Raw genomic sequence first — 22,068 nt, 5'->3', positions numbered from 1 at the left:
GGTACTATTTTATTACTGATGATCTAATCATCTCACATTTGTTAACAATTATATTAATATAGATAATAATAAACTATAATGAATAAATAACAGAAAGTAAAAACATGAAAAAGAAAAATCTTACTCTTCATTTGGAACTCCCTTCATTTACTTAACAGTTATGTGTTTATGTCTCGGCCTAGGCATCTACATATGCAGCTGAATTCTATCATTTTTATCGTGTTTTATTTTTCATTTTTGATCTTTTACCATGAGCTGTAATTCAAACGTTTCTACATTGGTTTATTATGCATACTCTTTATAAAAATAATGAAATACAGTATATTTATAGGTATTTATGGGTATATATATAGATATTGCCAGTTAAACCGGACTGTCAGCTAAAACGGACACCCTGGCCCCTCTATTAGTCTGTCTTAATGAGGGTCGACTGTAGTTGAATTTACGTTACACATGCAGCTTATGGTGAAGATGGTCTAGATACTTCGTAAAATGTAGCTTGCTGTTTCCTATGCTGTCACCTTCATATACAAATACATACTTTAGTAAAATATTTAAATGTTCAATTTGTATAATTTCATACTTGAGTAGCAAGAAATAACAATGTTTATTCTTTTATTATTTCCAGAAAATCATAATAATTGTCATTTTTTGTTAACAGGAAGGCTTGATAGAGGATGATTTGAAGCTGCGCAGAGCAATTTTCTTTGGTGGTGTTGAACCTCAATTAAGGGCTAATGTTTGGCCATTTTTACTTCATTATTATGACTACAGGACAACTTTTGTGGAAAGACAAGCCATTATGGAAGAGAAACATCAACTCTATCAGAAAATCAAGTGAGTCAACCTTTTGGTACTTTTTAAAAATTTTTTATTACCTGGAGAAATGGTAAGAAAAGTACTCCTTGCTACCATATTTCAGATCTGTGCAGGTAGGATTTATTTTAGCTTAAACATACAGCAATATATTGAAGTACTTTGGTTTTTTGTTGGATACCTAGAAAACTTTCCATGTAACTGTGAAACTTGTGGTTATGCACTGGCAGGGTTAGATGAAGATTCAAACTCAGCAAAGTAGTTAATACAGCCAGTCCCCGGTTAATGGCGAATTTGGCTCACTTGGCGATCGGTTTTATGGCGCTTGTCTAGCGAAGGAAATCTGCAATTTTTGGCACTGAAAATTGCTGTTTGTTCATGCAACTTACCTGCCAGATATATATATAGCTGTATTCTCCGAAGTCCGACAGAATTCCAAAACTCGACGGCACGCGAGTGGGCCAGGTGGTTAATACCCATTCCCGCCCCCGCTGGGAGGCGGGTATCAGGAACCATTCCCATTTTCTATTCAGATTTTTCTTTTCGTCGCCGGGTACTGTCAACAACTGTTTTCAGTACCTCCGTCTTTGGATTTCGTAAACTCGTTATTTTCCACTTAAGTATTCTATTTGACTTTTGGTTTTTGTCTTTGGATTGTGGATTGGCATACGCTTTTGTGGAATTTGCTTTTGATTGCTCTTTGGATGATGTCTGGATCTAGTTATGCTAGCTTCAGAGTATGTTGTGTGAATGAGTTTAAGGTGAGGCTACCGAAAGTTTCGGTAGATCCTCACTTTACATGCATGAGGTGTAGGGGGCAGGTTTGCTTGATAAATGATAAACGCTTACTTTGCCTCCCACCCTGCTAATTTATTAGTTCAGGATTTCATTCTCGCACTAATAGTGCTCCTGTTTGCATCTGGAAGATGGCTAACAAATATTATCTATTGCGAAGGTGCATAGATTGAGCGAGTCAAGCGATAATAAAGAAGAAACAATAGTAACGCTGGGTCAGTCAAAGTGCACGTCGTGAACGGACTCGTAAGGTGGACGCTGAAGAGGATATGTCCAATAAAGTTTTCGTAACTATGTTGTTACAAAATCAAACACTTATGGAGTTATTAAAGGAAATGTAAGGTTTGTTTTTGGAGATAGTCTACCGAGAGCAGCAGGACTAGAGTGGACGTCCATCGATAGGCAAATGGCTGCCTCCTAGTAAAAAGTAAACAAAGCGCTAGGCGAGTTCAAAGTAGCACGGTAAACGTTAAAGATGCCATAATTTACTCAGGTCGGTATCAAACATTAGTTTTAGTCAGGGTGAGGAGATAACCTACCATAATTTTAGTTAAAACGACGAGAATAGGTTTTATCTCGCCGAGACTGATTTAAATCTACCTGCCCCTAACGTAGGCGAGCCAAATTCTAGTACTCGTAGGCTAAGCGGGAGTTGAGACTTCCCAAGTAGGTAGCCTATTTCACAATATATTGACTGGGGGCCTTTCTGTCAAGCATGCTTCGTCTCCCAGTCGTGTTCACCGCCGCTGGATCGCCATCGTGGACGCTCTGCTGCAGCGTGCGCCCGCAAGCAGCTATCCTGGATGCTTCTGTACTGCTGCTCGTCAGGGAGGCGCCTCCTCGCTGCCGTGCAGGGCTTCGGCTGGACCGCCATCGCGGACGTTCGCAAGCAGCTATCCTGGGCAGGCTTCTGTAGCTTCGTCAGGGCGCTCCTCTCGCTGCCATGCAGGGCTCGGCCGGACCGCCATCGCCTCGGCGACTCCGCAAGCAGCTATCCTGGGCGCTTCTGTAGCTGCTCTTCAGGGCGCCTCTGCGCTGCCGTGCAGGGCAGGCTTCCGGCTGGACCACCAGCTGCGGACGCCCGCAAGCAGCTATCCTGGACGCTGTAGCTGCTCGCAGACGCTCCGCTGCCGCAGGACGCCAGTTGACCGCCATCGTGACGCCCGCAAGCAGCTATCCCTGGACGCTTCGTAGCTGTCGTCAGGACGCTCCTCTGCGCTGCCGCAGGACGCCGGATGGACTCGAGGACGCTTGGTTGCTCGGCGTGAAGCTTCAGAGCAACCAAAGCAAAGCGGGGAAGCGGGAAGAGATCCCATCTGCGTGTTGGACCGCAAGGCCTTCGTTTCTCCCATTGAAGAGGGAGAAGTCTCTTGTGAGTCGGAGCCTGCAGTCCTTGAGCAGCCCCTTCCCCTTCCTCGCCTCACGGACTACCAGGTGTTAGCTGGCCTTTCTTAAGGACTTGTTTGGCGACAAGTTTCAAACCTCGGCCACTCTCTCTCCTCCTTCGCTGTTTGCTTCGTCCCCTAGACGAGAGAGCGCCGGGTTTGTCAAGATGACTCTCGCTTCTGGCAGGCGTAAGAAGGCCTTCAAGAAGGTTAACACTTGGATGGAGGAAGGAAGACCCAAGCAAGACTTCTTTTGCCCTGCCTCCGTCCTCCGCTGAGCGGCAAGGCAGGTATGTGGTAAGAGACCGGGGAGGGCGCCTGGCTCAAGAGTTCCTTCGTTGTCCCAGGGAGACTTCGCTAGCTTGGTCGACGTGCCTCAGAAGGTCCCTCCTGTCGGCTGCCAAAGTGTCCTGGACTATGTCGGAGACGGATCACCATTTGAAAGGACTGTTTCGAACCATGGAGGTCTTCAATTTTCTGGACTGGTGTTTGGGGCTCTAGGCGTCAGGATTGGAGTCCCGACTTTCGATCTGCCTGGGGGAGCTGTCCAGCGTGTTGAACTGCATGGACAAGGCAGTCAGGGATGGCTCAGAGGAACTGGCTTCCCTCTTTTGTACAGGCCTCTTGAAGAAGAGGGCCTTGTACTGTAACTTTACAGCCTATGGCCCCTACCAGCCAACGGCCATACCACGTTGAAAGCAGCTTCTCGTGCGATCAGCGAAGTTAAGCAACGTTAGGTCTGGTCAGTACTTGGATAGGGTGACCGCTAGAACACCAGATGCGCTGGCGTCATACTTGTTTGCCTTTGTCAGGCCATCTCTTCCCAGTCTTTAATCAAGGACCTCGCCCGCTAGTCTGAAGGAGGCCACTAAGAACCTCTTGGCTCACTCGTCTGAACGCCCAGCAGATGCCCGGCGTCGTCGTCAGTCCGACCTCAAGAAGAAGAAGCCCTTTCGTGGAGGCTTCTTCCTCGAGATCGTCTCCACGAGGAAGGAGTTTCCAGAGCAGCCCCCACCAAAACCTAGGGCAAAAAGTGACTACAGCGCCTCCAGACACCTGCTGGGAGCCAGGCTTCTTTCATTTTGAGGCCTACAAGAGGCGAGGGGCAGACACCTGGTCCCTCGAAGTTATCGAGAGAGGATACAAGATCCCCTTTCTCGACTCACGCCACCCCTGTACGTCGCCCGGGATCTGTCGCCTCGTCCATCAGAAGCAGCAGATCCTGTTCGACCTTTTTGGAGCAAATGCTCCCGAAAAGAGCTGTGGAGCAAGTCTGGAGCTGGACTTCCCGGGATTCACCACAACCGACTGTTCCTAGTTCCGAAACAGTTGGGAGGATGGAGACCAGTCCTAGATGTCCAGCAGACTGAACCGCTTCATAGTGAAGGAAAGTTCAAGATGAAACGTCAGTCTGTTCTAGGAGCGACAAGACCAGGAGATTGGATGATCGCTCTGGACTTAGGTTGGCTTACTTTCCGTTCCCTTACATCCCCAGTTGAGGGAAGTACTGAGGTTTGTACTAGGGGACCAGGTCTTTCAATGCAGAGCTCTTTGCTTCCAGGCTAAGCACAGCTCCCCATGATCTTCACGATTATCATGAGAAATGTGGTAAGATAGCTATGGCGGGATGTTAAGTATCTGGCTTTACCTGGACGATTGGCTCATCAGAACTCTTCACAGTCAAGTGTCTGGAGGACCTGAATTCGACTTTACAGTTGACGAAGTCCCTAGGACTTCTAGTGAACGAAGAAAAGTCCCATCTGATCCCGACGCAGTCCATCGTCTATCTGGGGATTCAGATGGATTCAGTGGCTTTCAAGCTTTTCCATCCCAGGAACGTCAGTAGCAATGCTTAGAAAAGTCTCATCCTTCCTAAGGAAGGAAATATGCTCGGTGAGGGAATGGACGAGTTTGCTGGGGACCATTTCCTCTCTGGAGAAGTTTGTTTCCTGGGAAGACTTCATCTCAGGCCGCTCCAGTTTTTCCTGGCGGAAAACTGAATAGACAAGGAGAATCTAGAGGAGACCCTAAGATCTCTCCTGTTTTCAAGATTCACCCGAGGTAGTGGCTCGACCCCTCGAGGTTGGCGGAAGGGGGCTTTCTCTATGCCTTCAGAGCCCCGACCTGGTGTTGTTTTCTACGTCCCCAGGGAGGGATGGGGAGCAATACTAGGAGGGGAGAAAGTGTCAGGCACCTGGAGAGGGTAACAGGTGTCCTGGCACATCAATCTCAAGGAATTAGGGGCGATCCTGCTGGCCCTTCAATCCTTCGAGAGCCAAGTGTCAGGCCGAGTCGTACAAGTAAATTCAGACAACTCCACAGCCCTGGCATTCCTCAAGAAACAGGGAGGAACTTGTTCCCGGTCCCTGTTCGCCCTGGCGAAGGAGATCCTGCTTTGGGCCCATGCGCGGGGGATCACGATCCTTGCGAGGTTCGTTGCAGGAGTGGAGAATATCCGCGCGGACCTTCTCGGTCGACAGCGGCAGCTTCTACCGACAGTGGACCTTCACGAGGAAGTATGTCAGGAGCTGTGGAGGTTATGGGGACGCCCCTTGGTAGATCTGCTCAGGCAGCCCCATTTCGAAAGGTACCTCAAAACTTCCCGCTCTGAGTCTAACTGCATTCAGACTATCAGCCGACAACAAGGATCTTCACGATCTCTTGAGATCCTTTGAGACTGTCAATACTCATTCCAGGACGCCTCCTGGAACCTGGATGTCGCCCTAAATTTTTTATGTCAAATACCTTCGAGCTCTTTCTTCGGCGCTCAAGAATGTGACAAGGAAGGTTTTTTTTTCCCTAACTGCTCTGCCTCGCGAAGAGAGTTAGTGAACTTCAGGCTATCAATAATCATGTAGGTTTTAGAGGCCATAATGCAGTATGTTCTCTAAGCCGTATGTTCTTGCTAAACAGAACCCGCTCTACCCCTTGGCCCAGGACCTTCTTGAGATTAAGGGTATGACGGAAATTCTCGGACATGAACCAGAAAGAGTCATGTGTCCTGTCAGGGCTCTCAAATTTTATTTGCAGAAGACTTGAGAAAGTCGAGGTCAACCGGACAGTCTGTGGTGCTCTGTCAAGAGGCCGGATTTGCCTCTTTCTAAGAATGCACTGGCGTGCTTTTTTAGAAGCACCATTTTAGACGCACTTTCCGACGCTTCAAGACAGTGACTTGAGTCTTTTGAAGTTAAGGCTCACGAAGTTAGAGCCATTGCAACCTCGGTGGCTTTCCAGAAGAACATGTCCCTTTGCGATCTTCTGGGTACCACCTTCTGGCGAAGCATTCGGTGTTCGCTTCACATTACTTGCGGACGTGAAGACGACATACGAAGACTGCTATTCGCTAGGACCATACGCTTCCGCACTCCAGATCGGCCCCATAACACTTCTAGGCCTGGACCTCTGTCGGACTCCCAGGACCAGGGAGAGGCAAGTCGTTAAAGCCACAGGAGGGTTACGGGGCTTCCACCGATCTGGCGTCCCTTCAGCAGGACCTGTTGTCGCTTCTGCAGACACAGTGTTGCGGGCAGGTGAGCGATTCTCATCCTATCCTTTAGAGGTTAGGAAGTATATTTTAATCTTGATTTTTGTTTTTTTACGTCCAGATCCGTCCCATAACGCTTCTAGGCCTGGACCTCTGTCGGACTCCCAGGACCAGGGAGAGGGCATGTCGAAAGCCGCAAGAGGGTTAGCGGAGGCTTCCCCGATCTGGTGTCCCTTCGGCAGGACCTGTTGACGCTCTAGGTCAGGTGGTTGGTCGTTGCTCCTTTGCCCTCACAGTATGGCCTTATGATCTAGTCCCATTGTGGTCACGCCCCCATGGACAGATCATCTAGAACTCACCAGCTATATAGGTCACTACCTTGCTGGAGACTCTAGTAAAGCAGAAGCAGGCTTGGGTGACAGTAATCACGAAGTCAGCTATGCTAACATAGGCCTGGACCTCCTGTCGGACTCCCAGGACCAGGGGAGGAGGGCATGTCGAAAGCTGTAAGTTGGTCTTATGATCTAGTCCCATTGTGGTCATGCCCCGTGGACAGATCATCTAGAACTCACCAGCATATAGGTCACTACCTTGCTGGAGACTGTAGTAAAGCAGAAGCAGGCTTCGTGACTGTAATCACGAAGGTCAGCTATGCTAATCAAGTAATGGAAACCAGAAGCGGTCCAATCGCCTACATATATTTGTTTCCCTAAATCCTATTCTGTCTCTTCCCCACCTCCAATGGTGGGATTCATCATATATATATCTGATAGGTAAGTTGCATGAACAAAATGATATTTTAATGATAAAATGTTTGTTCATACTTACCTGGCAGATATATATAATCATAGTGCCCACCCTCCCTCCCCTCAGGAGACAGTGGCACTAGAAAATCTGAATAGAAAATGAATGGTTCTGATACCGCCTCCCAGCAAGGAATGGGTATTAACCACCTGGCCCACTCAAGGTAAAGCCACAGTTTTTGGAATTCTGTCGACTTCGAGAATACAGCCATATATATCTGCCAGTAAGTATGAACAAACTTTATTTTATCATTAAAATATCATATTTTTGTTTATCAGTGCCGATAATTGGGTATTGGCACCAATAAATACCTAACAGAGGTGCTGGTAACAGAAAATTGGCGCTATTTGGTGCCGATAAGCCCCGAAAAAGCGCAAAAATCACCGATTTTCGGTTAGCCGCGATTTTTGGTTATCATCACACCCTCAGAACAGAACCCCGCCGATAACCGAGGACTGCCTGTATCTTCCCAGATTTAATTTCATTTTGACTGTCCAGGTAGTTATGTTACAAATGACATTAGGTAGAATAAATTCAAGCTACAAATTGTAGCTGAATCTGAGAAAACAATGTTCAAACTGCTAATGACCATAAATTATCGTGCATTGGCAACATGGATGAAACTCCCCTAAACTTCGATATGCCATCAAACTCGATCGTAAATAAAATTGCAGAGAAAATATTTTAATCAAAACTACTGTGGCATGAAAGAACACATTTTATTGTTGTTTTAAGTGTATGGCAGATGGGACGAAACTTTCCCCCATGGTTATCTTTAAACGGAAATTGGTGCCTAAACAAAAATTCCCAAATGGTATCGTTGTCCACGTTCAAAAAAACCTAAACAATGCAAATGGTGCATGATTGCTGTGTTTGTATTTTATAATACAATAGTAATGAGAATACTGTACATGCATTATTATTGGATACAGTGAAGTAAAGCATAACTTTTTAAAAGATCCATGGAAAAGATGCATACGTGTTATGTTTGTATTTCATATTACGATACTAATACAGTATGTGAATATTACATACGCTAATTTTATATCTCGTGTATGATGTGACCCCCTTAAAAGTAGCTTCAAAATTAGGTCTTCAAAAGTCGCATGATACACGAGTATATACGGTATATTCATTGACTATTGAAACATGTAATGATCAGATCAAACCAACCATTTTGGCAAAATGATTATTTGAATTCTCTGAAACCTATAATTTTTAATAAATGGCAGACTTTATGTAGTAATTAAAATACCAAGCAGATTAACCAAAAAGAATGCCACACTTAAATAATTTTATATCTCCTTCAAGTTGGTCACAGATATTTGACTCATGTGTACTGGATGAATAGCCCACATTACCCAATCCCCATATGCAAAGTTTTGGCATTCAATCCTTGGTCACCTGTCATCCCTGGAGAAGCTTGTCCCACATGGCAACTCTACCTGTGTCTGCTGCAGTGGCAACTGAAATGAAATGGGTCAGCCGTGAGTGCCCCCCCCCCCCCGAGTTTATGGCCTTGAATGGGAAGGTAAGGGAGAACCTTAAACTCAAATTCCCTCATCCAGAGATGCTTCTGTTCTGGAATCCATTAAAAGAAAGGTGTAGAGTGACCTGTATGTCTCAGGTGTGTGAAGAGAAGACAAACTTCTTATGCACATCAACATTTTGGAAATGTGAGCAGTGCTGCTTGCCAGTGGCAAGTGAGTGGTTGGATTCCCCCACTCACCTCCCATATCACTAGTTAACTAACTTGTTCTTAACTAACTTGTTCTCAAGTTTCATCTCGTACTGAGGAATACTCTTAGGTGGAAAGCTGTGGTTTTTGTACCTAGGAAAATACAAATTACAGTACTTTAAAAATTATGAATATTTACTTTTGAAAACCAATTATTCTGTTGAATATTTTAAGTTAAGTTTAACTACTTAATAATAAAAATAATCTAGTGAAGAGAGAGGGCAGGGTTGTTAATGATATGTAGAAGAGACAGGGCAGGTTTGTTGATAAAATATGTCTAATAGTCCTGCAGAAAATAAAATGAAGCCCTCCAAAAGCAGGAGGAACGTCAAACAAGGACAGCTGAGTTACATTGGCGTTAGCTATTTGGATGTATTAAGGAATGGACAACATTGAAATTAGAAGATCATATGGTACTTCTAAATGTGAAATCTGTGCAAGACAAGTTAGACGCCACTTAAATTCCTAGGTAGTGATAAGAATGAGTGAGGGCTTGATTACTTTTGGGTGAAGAGATGAAATGGACAAAAGTTATTAGGAAAAACAGTACTCAGTGAACAGACTAGAGTATAATCTGACTGGCTTAATCAAATTGCTTGTGTTATTTCCATTTTCATGGGTAACTGCAGTGTTTCTGTTGACCCTTAAGAAGAAATTCAAGCTGGAAAAGTTGCTAATCATTTTAGGAGTATCTGGAATTCCAAATGTAGTTACAATGAAAAATGGTGAAAATCTTGATTATTGCAATAGTGTATTTGATCTGTGCAAATTTCAAATTAAATACTGTACTGTATGAACAGATTTCAAGTAACTGGGAGTTATGTGATCATCTACTTAGTAGTACTTAATTGTTGTATATGTAGTTCTGTTTGAGTACTGTATCTGAAGTGTGTCTGTTAAGGCACAGTTAAATATACATTACTCAAAGGACTTTTGTTTTATAATAGATACTGTATTGTGATATATATGATATATTGTATTGTGTATTTGTGCTTTGTTATATATAAGCATAATGTTATGTACTATATGTTGAAGTTGTATATTGTGCAAAATTTTTGCTATGCACTTGTTTAGTGTTAATTTCTTTGTTGTAGGAAATTATTCCTGTTTTCAGCTCTATGAGAGAGAACATGGTTGGAGAGGAGAAGGACTGGTTTATGCGGAATATCCAGTGTACAGCTGAAAAGGATGTTGTGAGGACAGACCGTTCAAATCCTTGTTTTGCTGGTAATGACAATCCTAACCTTGAAAAGATGAAGAGAATACTTCTGAACTTTGCTGTACATAATCCAGTTATGGGGTGAGTTATTTTGTTAGTTTATATTTTTTGTAATTGATTTCCTAGAATATTTTGATTTGTAATAAAGATATGCATTGTCTTATGACAGGTGCAACTTACAAAAACCCATGTTTACAACAGTGGCAAAAAGAACAAAAATGATGATAAAAATATAAAATTTGGTTGTTGAAACATCATGCAGTCAGACATAAATGTTTATGAATAACAGCCCTGATGCAATGACATTTCAGTGGCGCACTATCAGACTTTTTTAAAAATGTATATCCAGAAAACGCTTATAAAAGAAAAAACCAGCATATGATCATACAGTTAAAGGAAATTTATGAATGTATGGGTTAAGATTGTAAAGTGGAAGGTTCTTCATACAATTAAAGCATGTTTCTTGTGATGCCTTCTAAAATTATTATTATAACATATCTGAGTAAATTTCCATGAAAATATTATAAAACAAAAACATCCTCCACAAAGAGTTTGATATCAAATTTTTGTTTTATGGGTCCGACAAAATAAATGTTTATGCCAAAGTTCCCTGATGCATATGACATTTAATTGTACACCAGCTGCAGTCTGTAGCAAGTGTATGATTAAACATGTCTGATAGTTTGTGGCCTGCCTAACGTGCATTTTTCTCTCTCAGCACTCTATCTCATGCTAGTATCAGTCCGAAGAACAATAGCTGTCATTTGCACTTGATTTACTGTTTTAAAAGTTTTTATTAAGTTGCAGTATGTTGACAGAAAGAACACAAGTTTTTATTAAGCTGTAGTATGTTGACAGAAGGGATACTTTCATCATCAACAATTCAGCCAGCCATAAAGGCAAGAAAGGTGATCAGCTTGGAATTAAAACCGAATGTAATAAATCTTTATGAAGGAGGAAAAAGAATAAGCAAAGTATCACGTGAGCTAGAACTTCCAAATTCAAGAGTGTCGACAATTCTTAAGGATTGGCAAACATGAAGCTGTTTTACTCAATGAACTCGACTGTAATAGTAAAGCAAATGCAATGTCCAATCCATGAAATGGAACAGTTATTAATGGTGCTGATAGAAGACCAGATTAAAAAACTCTGTAAGCCTTATTACCTTCAGTTAATGGTAAAGTACTTTCCAATAATGGTAAAGTTCTTTCCAATACTGTACTGAATTACTTTGGTGTGCGATTCATCAGAGTAAGCTGAAATAAGGTTAAACTGGTTTTATTTTAGGATCAGTTACCACTGGCATATGATATGTGGATGTAGACATAAGGCAAGTTACAAAACACTGAGATGAATTGGAAAATTAATTAGCAAAAAGAAATATACCAGCAGTGATAAAATATTCTTCAGCATACTGTAAATATGCAGTATAAGTATGATGAAAAAAAAAGAGCTAAATAGTGGGCCATCCCGTAGTGTGTCATAATTGATGAAATGTCACATGTACTGTAGATGTAAACACAGGGTAAGTTATATACGCAAGGTTTCCTTGATACCACAAGGCAAAATGGGAAATTGATGATCACAGTAAAGTAGATGATTAACAATGCCTTTTTAATAAATTTTTTAAAAGCAATATACCAAGAGTCTAGTCTACAGCACAATGACGCAATGCTCGGTAAGTGTAATTCATAGCAAGGGAACAAAAAAATTTACTAAAGTCTTAGTAAAACAAATGAAGAAAATGCATTAGTATTGTAAAGAATGATAAAGTTACTGTATGAAAATATATTCATGGTAATAAAATTATGATAGACTGTAGGTAAAAGGAGTTAGGTTATGGGGTAGTCCATGTATACCTGTACAGTATACTGAATTGCAAACTGATTTATGTCACAATTTGGCTTACGGCATGCTTGCAAGAACCTAACCCCGTTGTAACTCAGTGCCTACCTTTACAGGTACTAGGTAAGTTCTGAAGGGAAAGTCGTTAGATCCAGACCTTTTAATAAGAATTACAAGTTACAGATTTATTGAATTTTTATTTTATTAGCTTTTTATTATTTACTGTATTTGCTTTAACAAATAGTTACTTTTAGAGTAGAGAGGTTTGGTCATTGAAATGAAAGTCTTGGACAACTTACCCAGTCAGTCTGTGAATCAATCAGTCTTTTGTAAATCTCATGCTGGCTTTTGTTGTTGTATCTTCTTTGGGAAAGATTAGTTGGGAGAACCACTTTTTATATCTTGTTTACCGTTACAGGGGCTTTGGATTACATCCTACTGTCATGGTTTCTTTCAATTTGCTGCTGATCTTGTTTCTTTAAATAGTGTGATGGGAAGGCTGATAGATTATCAAGAGGTTGCCATATCATTACATTTTCTTTATTCTTATCTTGGATCATCAAAATCATCATGACTGTCTTTCCTTTGGTCAGAATTTGGTAGCTAGCCTAGAGTGTACTTTGCCTTGCATGGTCAGTTCTGCCATGTTGACCAGTGTTTATTGGACATTGTTATCTTGTGTATGGGTTCATTTACCTTTTTGCCTGTATTTAGTGTATTTAGTCTTGTTCTTGATAAGTCTATTTAGTCTTGTTCTTGATAAGTCTATTTAGTCTTGTTCTTGGTAAGTTACTTATATGAAAATAAAAAGTAATGTACCAAGTAATTATGTTATGGTTTCTCAGTAACTGGCAGCTAAAATTTTGAAAAGGGGGTCGCACTATTTTGTTTGGCTAGGTGACTAAACTCACCACTGGGCAAGAGAGGAACAACTAGCAAAAGTATTCAGTTTGTTTCTGCCGGCAAATGGCTGTACACCAGCTTTTAGTAGCAGCTGTGATTTTGGAATTCTTCTTTCCTTTTGATTTCTCTCTGTATTTGGTGAAGTATTCCTGCTTTGATAACCTTTCGGCGTTAGTATGATTCTCTTTATAATGACTTTCCTTATTTACCAATTGTGACTTTAGTTGACTTGTTTTTCCAAATGTCAGACTCAAGTTTGACTAACTTTAGGTATTGTAGCAAAGGTTGCAATATGCGTTTGACTGAGGAATCTTATGATTCGCACTCTGTCTGCACAGATTGTAGGGGACAAATTTGTTTAGAATTATGATGTAATGAATGTGTAGACTGGGGCAGTAAGAAGTGGAAGACTTTAAGATCTCATTTAAACAAACTAGCTAGAGATAAAAAGAGAAAAGTGACAGCCAGATGAATTAGTAAGTCTTTAGCTAGTCAGGGATCTCCTGTTGATCATAATATTGATAATGCTAACACTGAGATTGACGTTCTTGTTATTTCTGTTGGTCCCGTACCCAGTTCTCCTGCTATGCAACCCGCTCCTTTACCCAGCTCTCTTGCTTCTGAACCCAGCAACATTGCCAGCCTTGAATATAAAACTAGTAAAAGGTTCGAATTGATTGTTGAATCTATTGCACAATTAGCCTCTTCGGTTAAGGTCCTGATGGACAATGAGAGTGATTCGGAGCACCCTGTTGCTCCTAGTGCTAGTGCAGTGCTGGTGGAGCGCCCAATTGCGCTTAGTGTCTATTATGTGTTGGTGGAGGAGGTGGCTGCCCCTCCCACTGATTCTCCTAGGCAAATGTCAATTTCATACTCCCCTAAATCTGGGAGGAGTCAAACTGGTAGCCTAAGGTCGGTGATGTCTGCCCACGAGTAGTCGCCCCCTCAATTGAACCTGTTGTCGAATCCAAGGTTGCAGCCAAATGCCACTGGAAAGGTGTATCCCTGGACATGCATCGTCTTTCATCTAGCTCAGATGATTCTTCTCCCAGATGCCAATGGCATTTTATGGATGAATCACGCCCTTTGAAAAGGCGTTTGGGTGATGTGTCTCATTCTCCTGTAGTACTGAGTAAGAAATTCAAGGAACCTGTTTGCAGTCCTTTCCCATCTTGCAGTCACTGGGACAGTCCGGAACATTTTCCTTCTGTTCCTCCCTTGGTAGAGAGTCAGAGAGCGGCTTCCAAATATCCTGCTTCTCGTAAGCACTCTTCGTCTAAGGCCTCCTTCTGAGTGACCTCTTGCACCCGAGACTCCTCTGGCTCTCGAGTGCCCTGCAGTGTTGGAAGCTCCCTTGAATGCTGAATGCCCAGTTTCTTCCAAACGCCCGAAATCATCTCAGCACTTGTTGGCTCCTTCTCGTGCTGCTGTGTCAGAGTGCCCGTCTTCTCTAGAGCATCACAGAGCGCCCATCTTCGCCCATCTACTCTTTGATTCATGGATCGCCAACTAAGATGAAGCGCCCAGTGGCGCTTGAACTTCCTTTGGCGCCCGATCTTCCATTGGCGCTAGAGCATCGCTGTGCTTATGCCGCCGACACTTTGACTCCTTCGGCTGTTATTGTTTCCCGAACAGTTGGGCATTCTGCTGTGTCTCGAACTTCCATGCCTCAGGCTTTACCCTCTTCTAGCAAGCAAGCGGCCTCCTTGGTAAACCCGATTCAGAGCAAGCTTGACAGGCTTGAGCCTGTTGAAGCTCTCCATTAACCTCCAACCTACAGACTTGGCTTTGTCTCCTGAAGTTATTGCTCAAGACACTTGTCCTTCAGCTTATGCATCACTGCTAAGGTATCTTCTTGCTACTTTCCCAAATTGCTTTTTGCCTGCAGCTCCTTCTTCACCTGTGTCGATTTTTCTTGTGGAGTCACAGTCTTCTGAGTCTTCAAGACTACTTAAGTTAGTGCTTTCTTTTTCTGCCAAGAAAGCCTTCAGTGTTATTGAGGGATGGCTAGCGGAGAAGAGGGAACAAGGTAGAGTTTTCAGCTTCCTTCTGACTGTTCAAGAGGAGAGCTCTCTTATGCCACAGGGGTAGCTTTTTCTGGGAGTTTCTGCCCCTCTCCCAGGGGAACTTCCAGGTTGATCGATTCCTCCTCATAGATCTGCTAGTTTCTTTGCTTCAGCTAAGATCATGTTCAGTTCAACGGAGCTCACACCGGGCCTTAAAACTTGTTGAAGGTATTCGAAGTGTTGAGTTTTCTCAATTGGACTCTCTTGCTCCTGAGATTAATGACCGCCCTACTAAATTATTCATGAGGATAGTGCCTCCAACTTGCTGGGTGTCCTCTCGTGTATCGATAAAGGAATCAGGGACGGTTCCCAGGAATTAGCTTCCCTTTACACAGTGGGAGTATTATAGAAGAGAGAACTGCAGTGTTCCTACACCTCTAGGCTACAGTTTTGGAGATTTCTTCAGATCTTCAGAAGAAGAATATGCAAGATCTTCTGCCCAATCCTTCTAGGCACATAAGGAGGTGCCCTCTCATACCTCCACAACTCCTCTGCAGACTCAGCCCTTTGCAGCAGCAAAGATCCCTTTTTTGATCCCATCTGTCCAACAGATTCATCTCCAGAGCCATTAAGAGATCCTCATCCTGTTCTTACCTCTGGTAAGTGAGAATTTCATCCTCCGAACTTCTGTAGAGAGTTTCAGGCTCCTTCTCTGGGGAGATGGGGGCAGAGACCTGGATTGTCAATGTTCTGAGGAAGGCCATTCATCCTCTCCAAAGAAAAACCACCTTAAGCACTCTCCAATAACACTGCCACTGTACTCAAAGGCTCAAGAAGTCTTTGTCCTCAGAAGGGGAGTGTTGTCCCTTCTCAAGAAGGGGGTCATAGAATTAGTAGAGAATGTGGGCTCCCAGGGTTCTACAATCGTCTCTTTGTGGTGCCTAAAGCTTTCAGGGCTTTGGAGGCCTGTCCTGACGTCACAAACACTGAATGTCCTCTGTTCAGAAGACAAAGTTCAAGATGGAGATAATTGAACTGTCATGTCATCCATCTGCCAGGGGAGACTGGATGACACCTATAGACATGCAGGATGCGCCTCCACGTCCCATTACATCAGGAAATCGGAGGAAGTTTCTGTGGTTTGTGTTTGGGAACAAAAACCCAGTTCCGCTCTGTTTCGGGAAAGTTATTGACGGCGCCAAGTGTTCACCAGAGTGCTCGCCCTTAGCAAAATGCTCCATCTGATGGGAACCAAGATCTTACTTGGATGATTACACTGGGCCCAGTCAGAAGAGAAATGTCCAGAGGACCTTCAAAAGACTCTTCTAGCCCAGGAGCTGGGATTGATTATCAATGTTCAGAAGTCGCAGTTGATTCCTTTACAACAGATTCTTTATTTTGGGATGATAATAGACTCAGAGTTTTCAGGTTTTTCCCTCACCAAAGAGAATACAGTCTTGCCTCAGGATAGTGCACAGATTTCTTCTTCTGGACCAGTGCTCCACCGAGGAATGGATGAGTCTTCTTGGGACGTTATTGTCCATAGAACACCTGCTCCTGGGCAGACTTCATAGAGACCACCCAGTTCCTCTTAAGAATCAGTTGGAACAGGAAAAATACCCAAGCCTTCTGCTTTCCGAGTAACTCCAGAGATAAAAGAGGATCTGCGCTGGTGGAGCTTTAGAAGGAAGGGTTGTCGCAAGGGAAATCTCCTCCCTGCTGGAACCCGACCCAGACTTCCTCTTCCTCAGACGCATTGAACATGAGGTGGGGAGCCTTGCTATGGAGATGAGTGAAACTTTAGACCTGGTCTTGAACAAAAAATTGCTGACAAATGTCAGGGAGTTGTTGCAGTTCATATGGGGGTTAGAATTTTTAAAGAAAAGTGTACAACAAGACAATCACAGTGCACTCCAACAGTACACCACTGGCATATATCAAAACCAAGGGGGACACTCTTTCTCCTTTTAAAATGGTAAGATCTTCTGTTTTATATAATTACTTGTCATGTTTTACTTGTTTATCTAGGGGTGCTTTAACGCTTCATGGATGAGTTAAGTCACCAAGACAGATGTTACCTATGGATGGATTTTAGATCCTCATGTTTGTCGGATCTTTCGCTGGGGACCCTGTCATAGACCTGTTCATAACTTCCAGAAACCATCGTCTCCCTAAGTTTTGCTCGCCAGTTCTGGATTCTTTAGCTTGGGCAACTGATGCCATGCTTTAGGACTGGTCAAACAGTCACCTTTATGCGTTTCCCCCCTTCAGCATGATAAGACAGGTGATCAACAAATTCCAGACTCACCAAAATCTGTCAGTGATCCAAGTGGTCCCCTTTTGGCCAAGGAAGGAATGGTTCCTGGATCTTCTCGACCTCCTTCCATGCTTTCCGAGGCTGCTACCTCAAAAACCTCATCTGCTGAAACAACCCCACTTTTGGCATTTTTATCAGGGTTTGTCTACTCTGGCCCTGACAGGATACAGACTGTCAGGAAACTATTGCCAAATGCAGGCGACAGTCCCCTGATAGAGTATATCAGGCTAAGTGGACAATTTTTAAAGAATGGTGCAGGAAGCTCAGAGTGTTGTCTTCTCATACTTCTATAGCAGAAATAGCAGACTTCCTACTATGTCTTAAAACCGACAGGAACCTGTCATCTCGACATCAAGGGGCCATAGGAAATACAAGAGCTAGGCTTCAGGCACAAAGGAGTGGACCTTTCCTCAATCAGGATTTATCTGATCTAGATCCTTTGATACCATAAGACAGAAAGAGGGTAGTATGGAAAGGGTGAACCTGGACGGGTCCTAAAATGTTGTTCTATCCCCTGATTTGGCCTGCACGATTTCTCTGAGAGATCTAACGAAAGACCTCTTTCTAGTCGTTTAGCAACTGCAAAAACAAATCAGTGAGGTCCATGTAATAGACAAAGATTGGGTTTTTCATAAGAGACTGCTGTCTATTCTTTCTCTTTGGGATTTCTAGCCAAGAACGGGTCCAGTTCCAACCAGCGGCCTGCTCTCCTTTATAATTAAAGCTTGTCTGAGATTGTACAGCAGGGCCCAAATGAGAAAGAGAGTATTGTGTCTTGTGTGAGAGCTCTGTTTTTATCTTCACAGAACAAAGTGAAGATTCGTGGTCCTTCAAATGCCTTACGGTGTTCTGCCAGAACCTCTCGACCACTTTCAAAGAAATGCCTTGGCATTCTTCCCAGAGACCTTATCCGAAGCCCATTCTTCTGTTGAAGATGAGGATTTTCCACAAAAGTGAGAGCTCAAAATTAGGGGCTGCAGCCACTTCTACATGTCAGCCATGCACTTGTCTCTCTCCTTGATATTGCAAACAACTTTTTGGAAATGTGTTTGTCAGAGCTCAAAATTAGCTGTAGCCACTACATTGGCGTTCAAGCATAATTGTCTCTCCTGATATTGCAAAGCAACTTTTGGAAATGTGTCTGTCTTTGCAACTCATTATTTGAAGGAAGTTGTTCAGATTACGATAATTGCAGTATTTTGGGTTTGAATTTCGGTTTTTTGTGTTGTAAAGAAGTTGAGAAGCCAACCCTCCTTCCTTCCTGAGGATTTGATGTTGCTGAATTTTTTTAAGGGAGCTTAGGGTGTCCTCCAGTCCTTCGTAGTTGGGCAGTGGTTTTTAACTTTTTATGGTATTAGGTGGTGTTTAGTTCATTGTCGTTTTTTCTGTACTGTGCCCTGGGCAGGAGCAACATTATTACCTTTGTCAGTAAAATTGGAACCACCCTTGCTACAAGGTACCCACTAATGTAGTAGGCGAGCCTCAGCTATACCGCTGCGCCACTATACGATAAGGAGAGCGCCAATAGAGGCAGTACCTTCCTGCAGCAGCTCCCTTATCAGGTAAGAAAACAACAGGCATTTTTTAATGCTAGCAGTCCTTTCTATTCTCAAATTCATTACCATTATTAATGTTTTCGGGTAGATTTGTTCATGCATCCCACTTCCTGTCAATGTGAGAATCAGCAATATAATCACTTGGTAAGTTACTTATATAAAAATGACATTTTTATGACAAAATAAAGTTTTTTATATACTTACCAAGTAATTACGTGATTGAAGCCCTCCCTCCTCCCCTCACAAAGGCTCTTCGTTGGGTGAGTCAGTAGAGCTGTGGGCTGGCACTCGCTAGACCGGAGTTCGATTTCCCGGCCGGCTGATGAAGAGTTAGAGGAATTTATTTCTGATGATAGAAATTCATTTCTCGCTGTAATGTGGTTCGGATTCCACAATAAACTGTAGGTCCCGTTGCTAAGTAACCAATTGGTTCTTAGCCACGTAAATAAAGTCTAATCCTTCGGGCCAGCCCTAGAGCTGTTAATCAGCTCAGTGGTCTGTAAAACTAAGGTATACTTAACTTTTCCTTCCCTCACATAGAGCGTTATGGCACAAACAAATTCAATACTTTTGCTAGTTGTTCCTCTCTTACCCCGAAAGTGGGCGGGGTTAGTCACCTAGCCAAACAAAATAGCGCGACCCGCGAATTTCAAAATTTTTAGCTGCCGGTTAATAGAAACTATAGCAATGTAATTACTTGGTAAGTATATATAAAACTTTATTTTATCATAAAAATGTCATTTTTGAGGATATAATTTTTTTCTGTTGCTGTACATTTATAGACTTACTGAAGATATCTGTACTGAGGCAAATCCTGGAGCAATGCATTCAAGACAGTGCCAGTTTTGTTGAAGCAGTGTACAGTAGCCCTTCAATTATCCGTTTCACCTTATCTGGAACTCGACATTATCTAAAGGGTCCCCAACCTCACAGTATATATTTGATATAGAATATATATGCAATACATGAAAATTTAAAAAACTGCTCTTGGATGGTTGGCAATGCTGAGTCAGCAGAAAGAGGCAATGGTAACACTGCTTACAGTCATTACCACACTCAGAAAGGAGTATTGTTGGGGTGGTGTACTAGGGTAAGCATTTTGGGAGGGGGATGAGCTGAGTTGAGAGGGCTGTTATTGGCTTAAAAGGATCAAAGCCACTGAAACATAATTTTCTTTATCATTTTTGAGTGGTTAAGTACTACAGGATATGTGGTATAAATCAGGGTAAGCGTTTATGAGGTGAGAGGGCTGAGAGAGCTGAGTGGGGAGGGTTGGGCAGCCTTCATCTGCTTCTGCTGTCTCACGTCATTTTTTCACCAGATTTATTAAATAAACTTTTCTGGAGTTAAAATACCAGAGAACTAAAAAATTAACAGATCACAAAATAGTATCAATATAAACTGCTCAGCCATGTTGCGTCTAAACTTTTCTTCCCCATCAGTGTCGCAGTCTGTGTTCATGTGCATACACACACCAAGTATGTGGGCATGTGTACACATAATGTATGCAACACATTGAGGTAAACTATAGTATTCACTTGCTGTGTGTTTTTATGGTATGGCATACAAAAATTTACTAAACACATCTTAAATCAGCTTAGGCAATCAAGCATCACTGGTTGAAACCTTTGGTAAACAGGTTATACGATACGTTTGCTGATGAGCACAAATATGTAAGTCACATTTTATTAATGGATATTAACTTGTAATAAAATAATCATGCACAATACAAGAGAGAGAGAGAGAGAGAATATATAATATGATTGCTTATGGAAGTGCAAATTACTTGAAGATATTGCCTGTTTATACTACAAACAAAAGACTAGGTACTACATTGTCTTTTACATAAAGAATTTGGCAAGTAAATGCACATGAAGTACATAGTTGACTTAACACAATACATATGTGTACGTTACACATGCAAGATAACCTATAGGCCAGGCTTACATATTGGCTTTACATAACAAAAACACAATCATGTATGTAACTTTATTTGAAATAACTTACTGAAAGTCTTATTCTAATACATAAACTTTTGAATGACTTCTTATATTTAACCTGCAATTTTTTTTTTATTTTGTTTGCAAATTTAAGCACTCTTAAATTTTTTGTCACCGTCAAGAGGTTTTTGTCAGAGGCAGAGGAGGTGGAGGGAGTGTTATAAATTGTTTTCTGAGCTACTTTTGTTGCCTGTTGTATATCACAATAGAATCATACTAAAAAAGATTTTCATGCTGCCCTAGTTGCATGCATTGACCAAGTTTTCTTCTGCCATACTGTAGCTATGTATTTCAGTAACATTAAATGCATACATGTAAGCATTTTTCTTTCTTTTTTAATATTCCCTACAGATACAGTAGTAATACTGTGTCTGGTCTTTGTTTTTATTTTATCAGAAATTCATTGCTTTAAAATTTTTAGTTCTTGATCAAAACATAAGCTTGTTTAAAGGTGAGCTCTTAGATGTTTCCTTTGAATTCTTTCCAGATACACTCAAGGGATGTCAGATATTTTAGCACCAATCTTGGCCGAAGTTCGTAATGAGGCAGATGTATTCTGGTGTTTCACTGGCCTAATGAGCAAAACCATTTTTGTAACATCCCCAAAAGATGAAGATATGGAGAAGAATTTGGTAAGTAGGAAGAATTGTAAATAACTTTGATAACTTTAGAGAAATTGTCTTATTGCTTTTTTTTTTATCCTGATTAGGGGGGTGGGGTTAGTGATGTCAGTGCACCTCATGTGGGGCACTGTGGGCATCATCTAAGGTTGCTTGCAGTGCCCCTTTCGCCTCTAGCTGCACCCAATTTTGAGCATTTTACTTTACTTCCATTTATGCTTCCTTAATTCATCCCTCTTCACTGTCCAAATTTGTCTATTCAATCTTTTGCTTTTTGGCTGGTAAAAAGTTTCATATTATATGATATTAAAACTTTTTTTTACGTAGATCCATTGTGTATACCTGTCCTTTTCATGTGCATGAAATCATCCCAGATACAGTACTTCAGTCCATCTTAAAATTAAATGCAGAAAATGGCAGTCAGCAAGTAGTACTGCACATGTGTGGGCAGATTCCCAGGTCTCAAGTTGCTGTCACTCATTACTGATGTTTGATTAAAAAACTGAATGAATTATTGGGGTCTGGGTGCAGTAATTCAAATGATAATTTGTGGCTTTTTGTGGTTTTTTTGAAAAATATT

General features: G+C 42.2%; 1 protein-coding gene across 1 annotated transcript in view; it reads left to right on the top strand.

Moving 5' to 3' along the window:
- The window catches only part of LOC136835351 (TBC1 domain family member 16-like), a 116,555-nt gene that overhangs the window by 75,990 nt on the left and 18,497 nt on the right, over window positions 1-22,068 (top strand). Inside the window, exons 9-11 of the mRNA XM_067098735.1 lie at window positions 662-837; window positions 10,137-10,322; window positions 21,356-21,500. Coding sequence (XP_066954836.1) covers window positions 662-837; window positions 10,137-10,322; window positions 21,356-21,500 — 507 coding nt within the window. The remainder of the gene's footprint in view (window positions 1-661; window positions 838-10,136; window positions 10,323-21,355; window positions 21,501-22,068) is intronic.

This window comes from Macrobrachium rosenbergii, chromosome 55 (assembly GCF_040412425.1).
Source record: "Macrobrachium rosenbergii isolate ZJJX-2024 chromosome 55, ASM4041242v1, whole genome shotgun sequence".
NCBI classification, from domain to species: Eukaryota; Metazoa; Arthropoda; class Malacostraca; order Decapoda; family Palaemonidae; genus Macrobrachium; species Macrobrachium rosenbergii.
The sequence above is the reverse complement of the archived record's forward strand: the minus strand, read 5'-3'. Positions and strand labels throughout refer to the sequence as shown.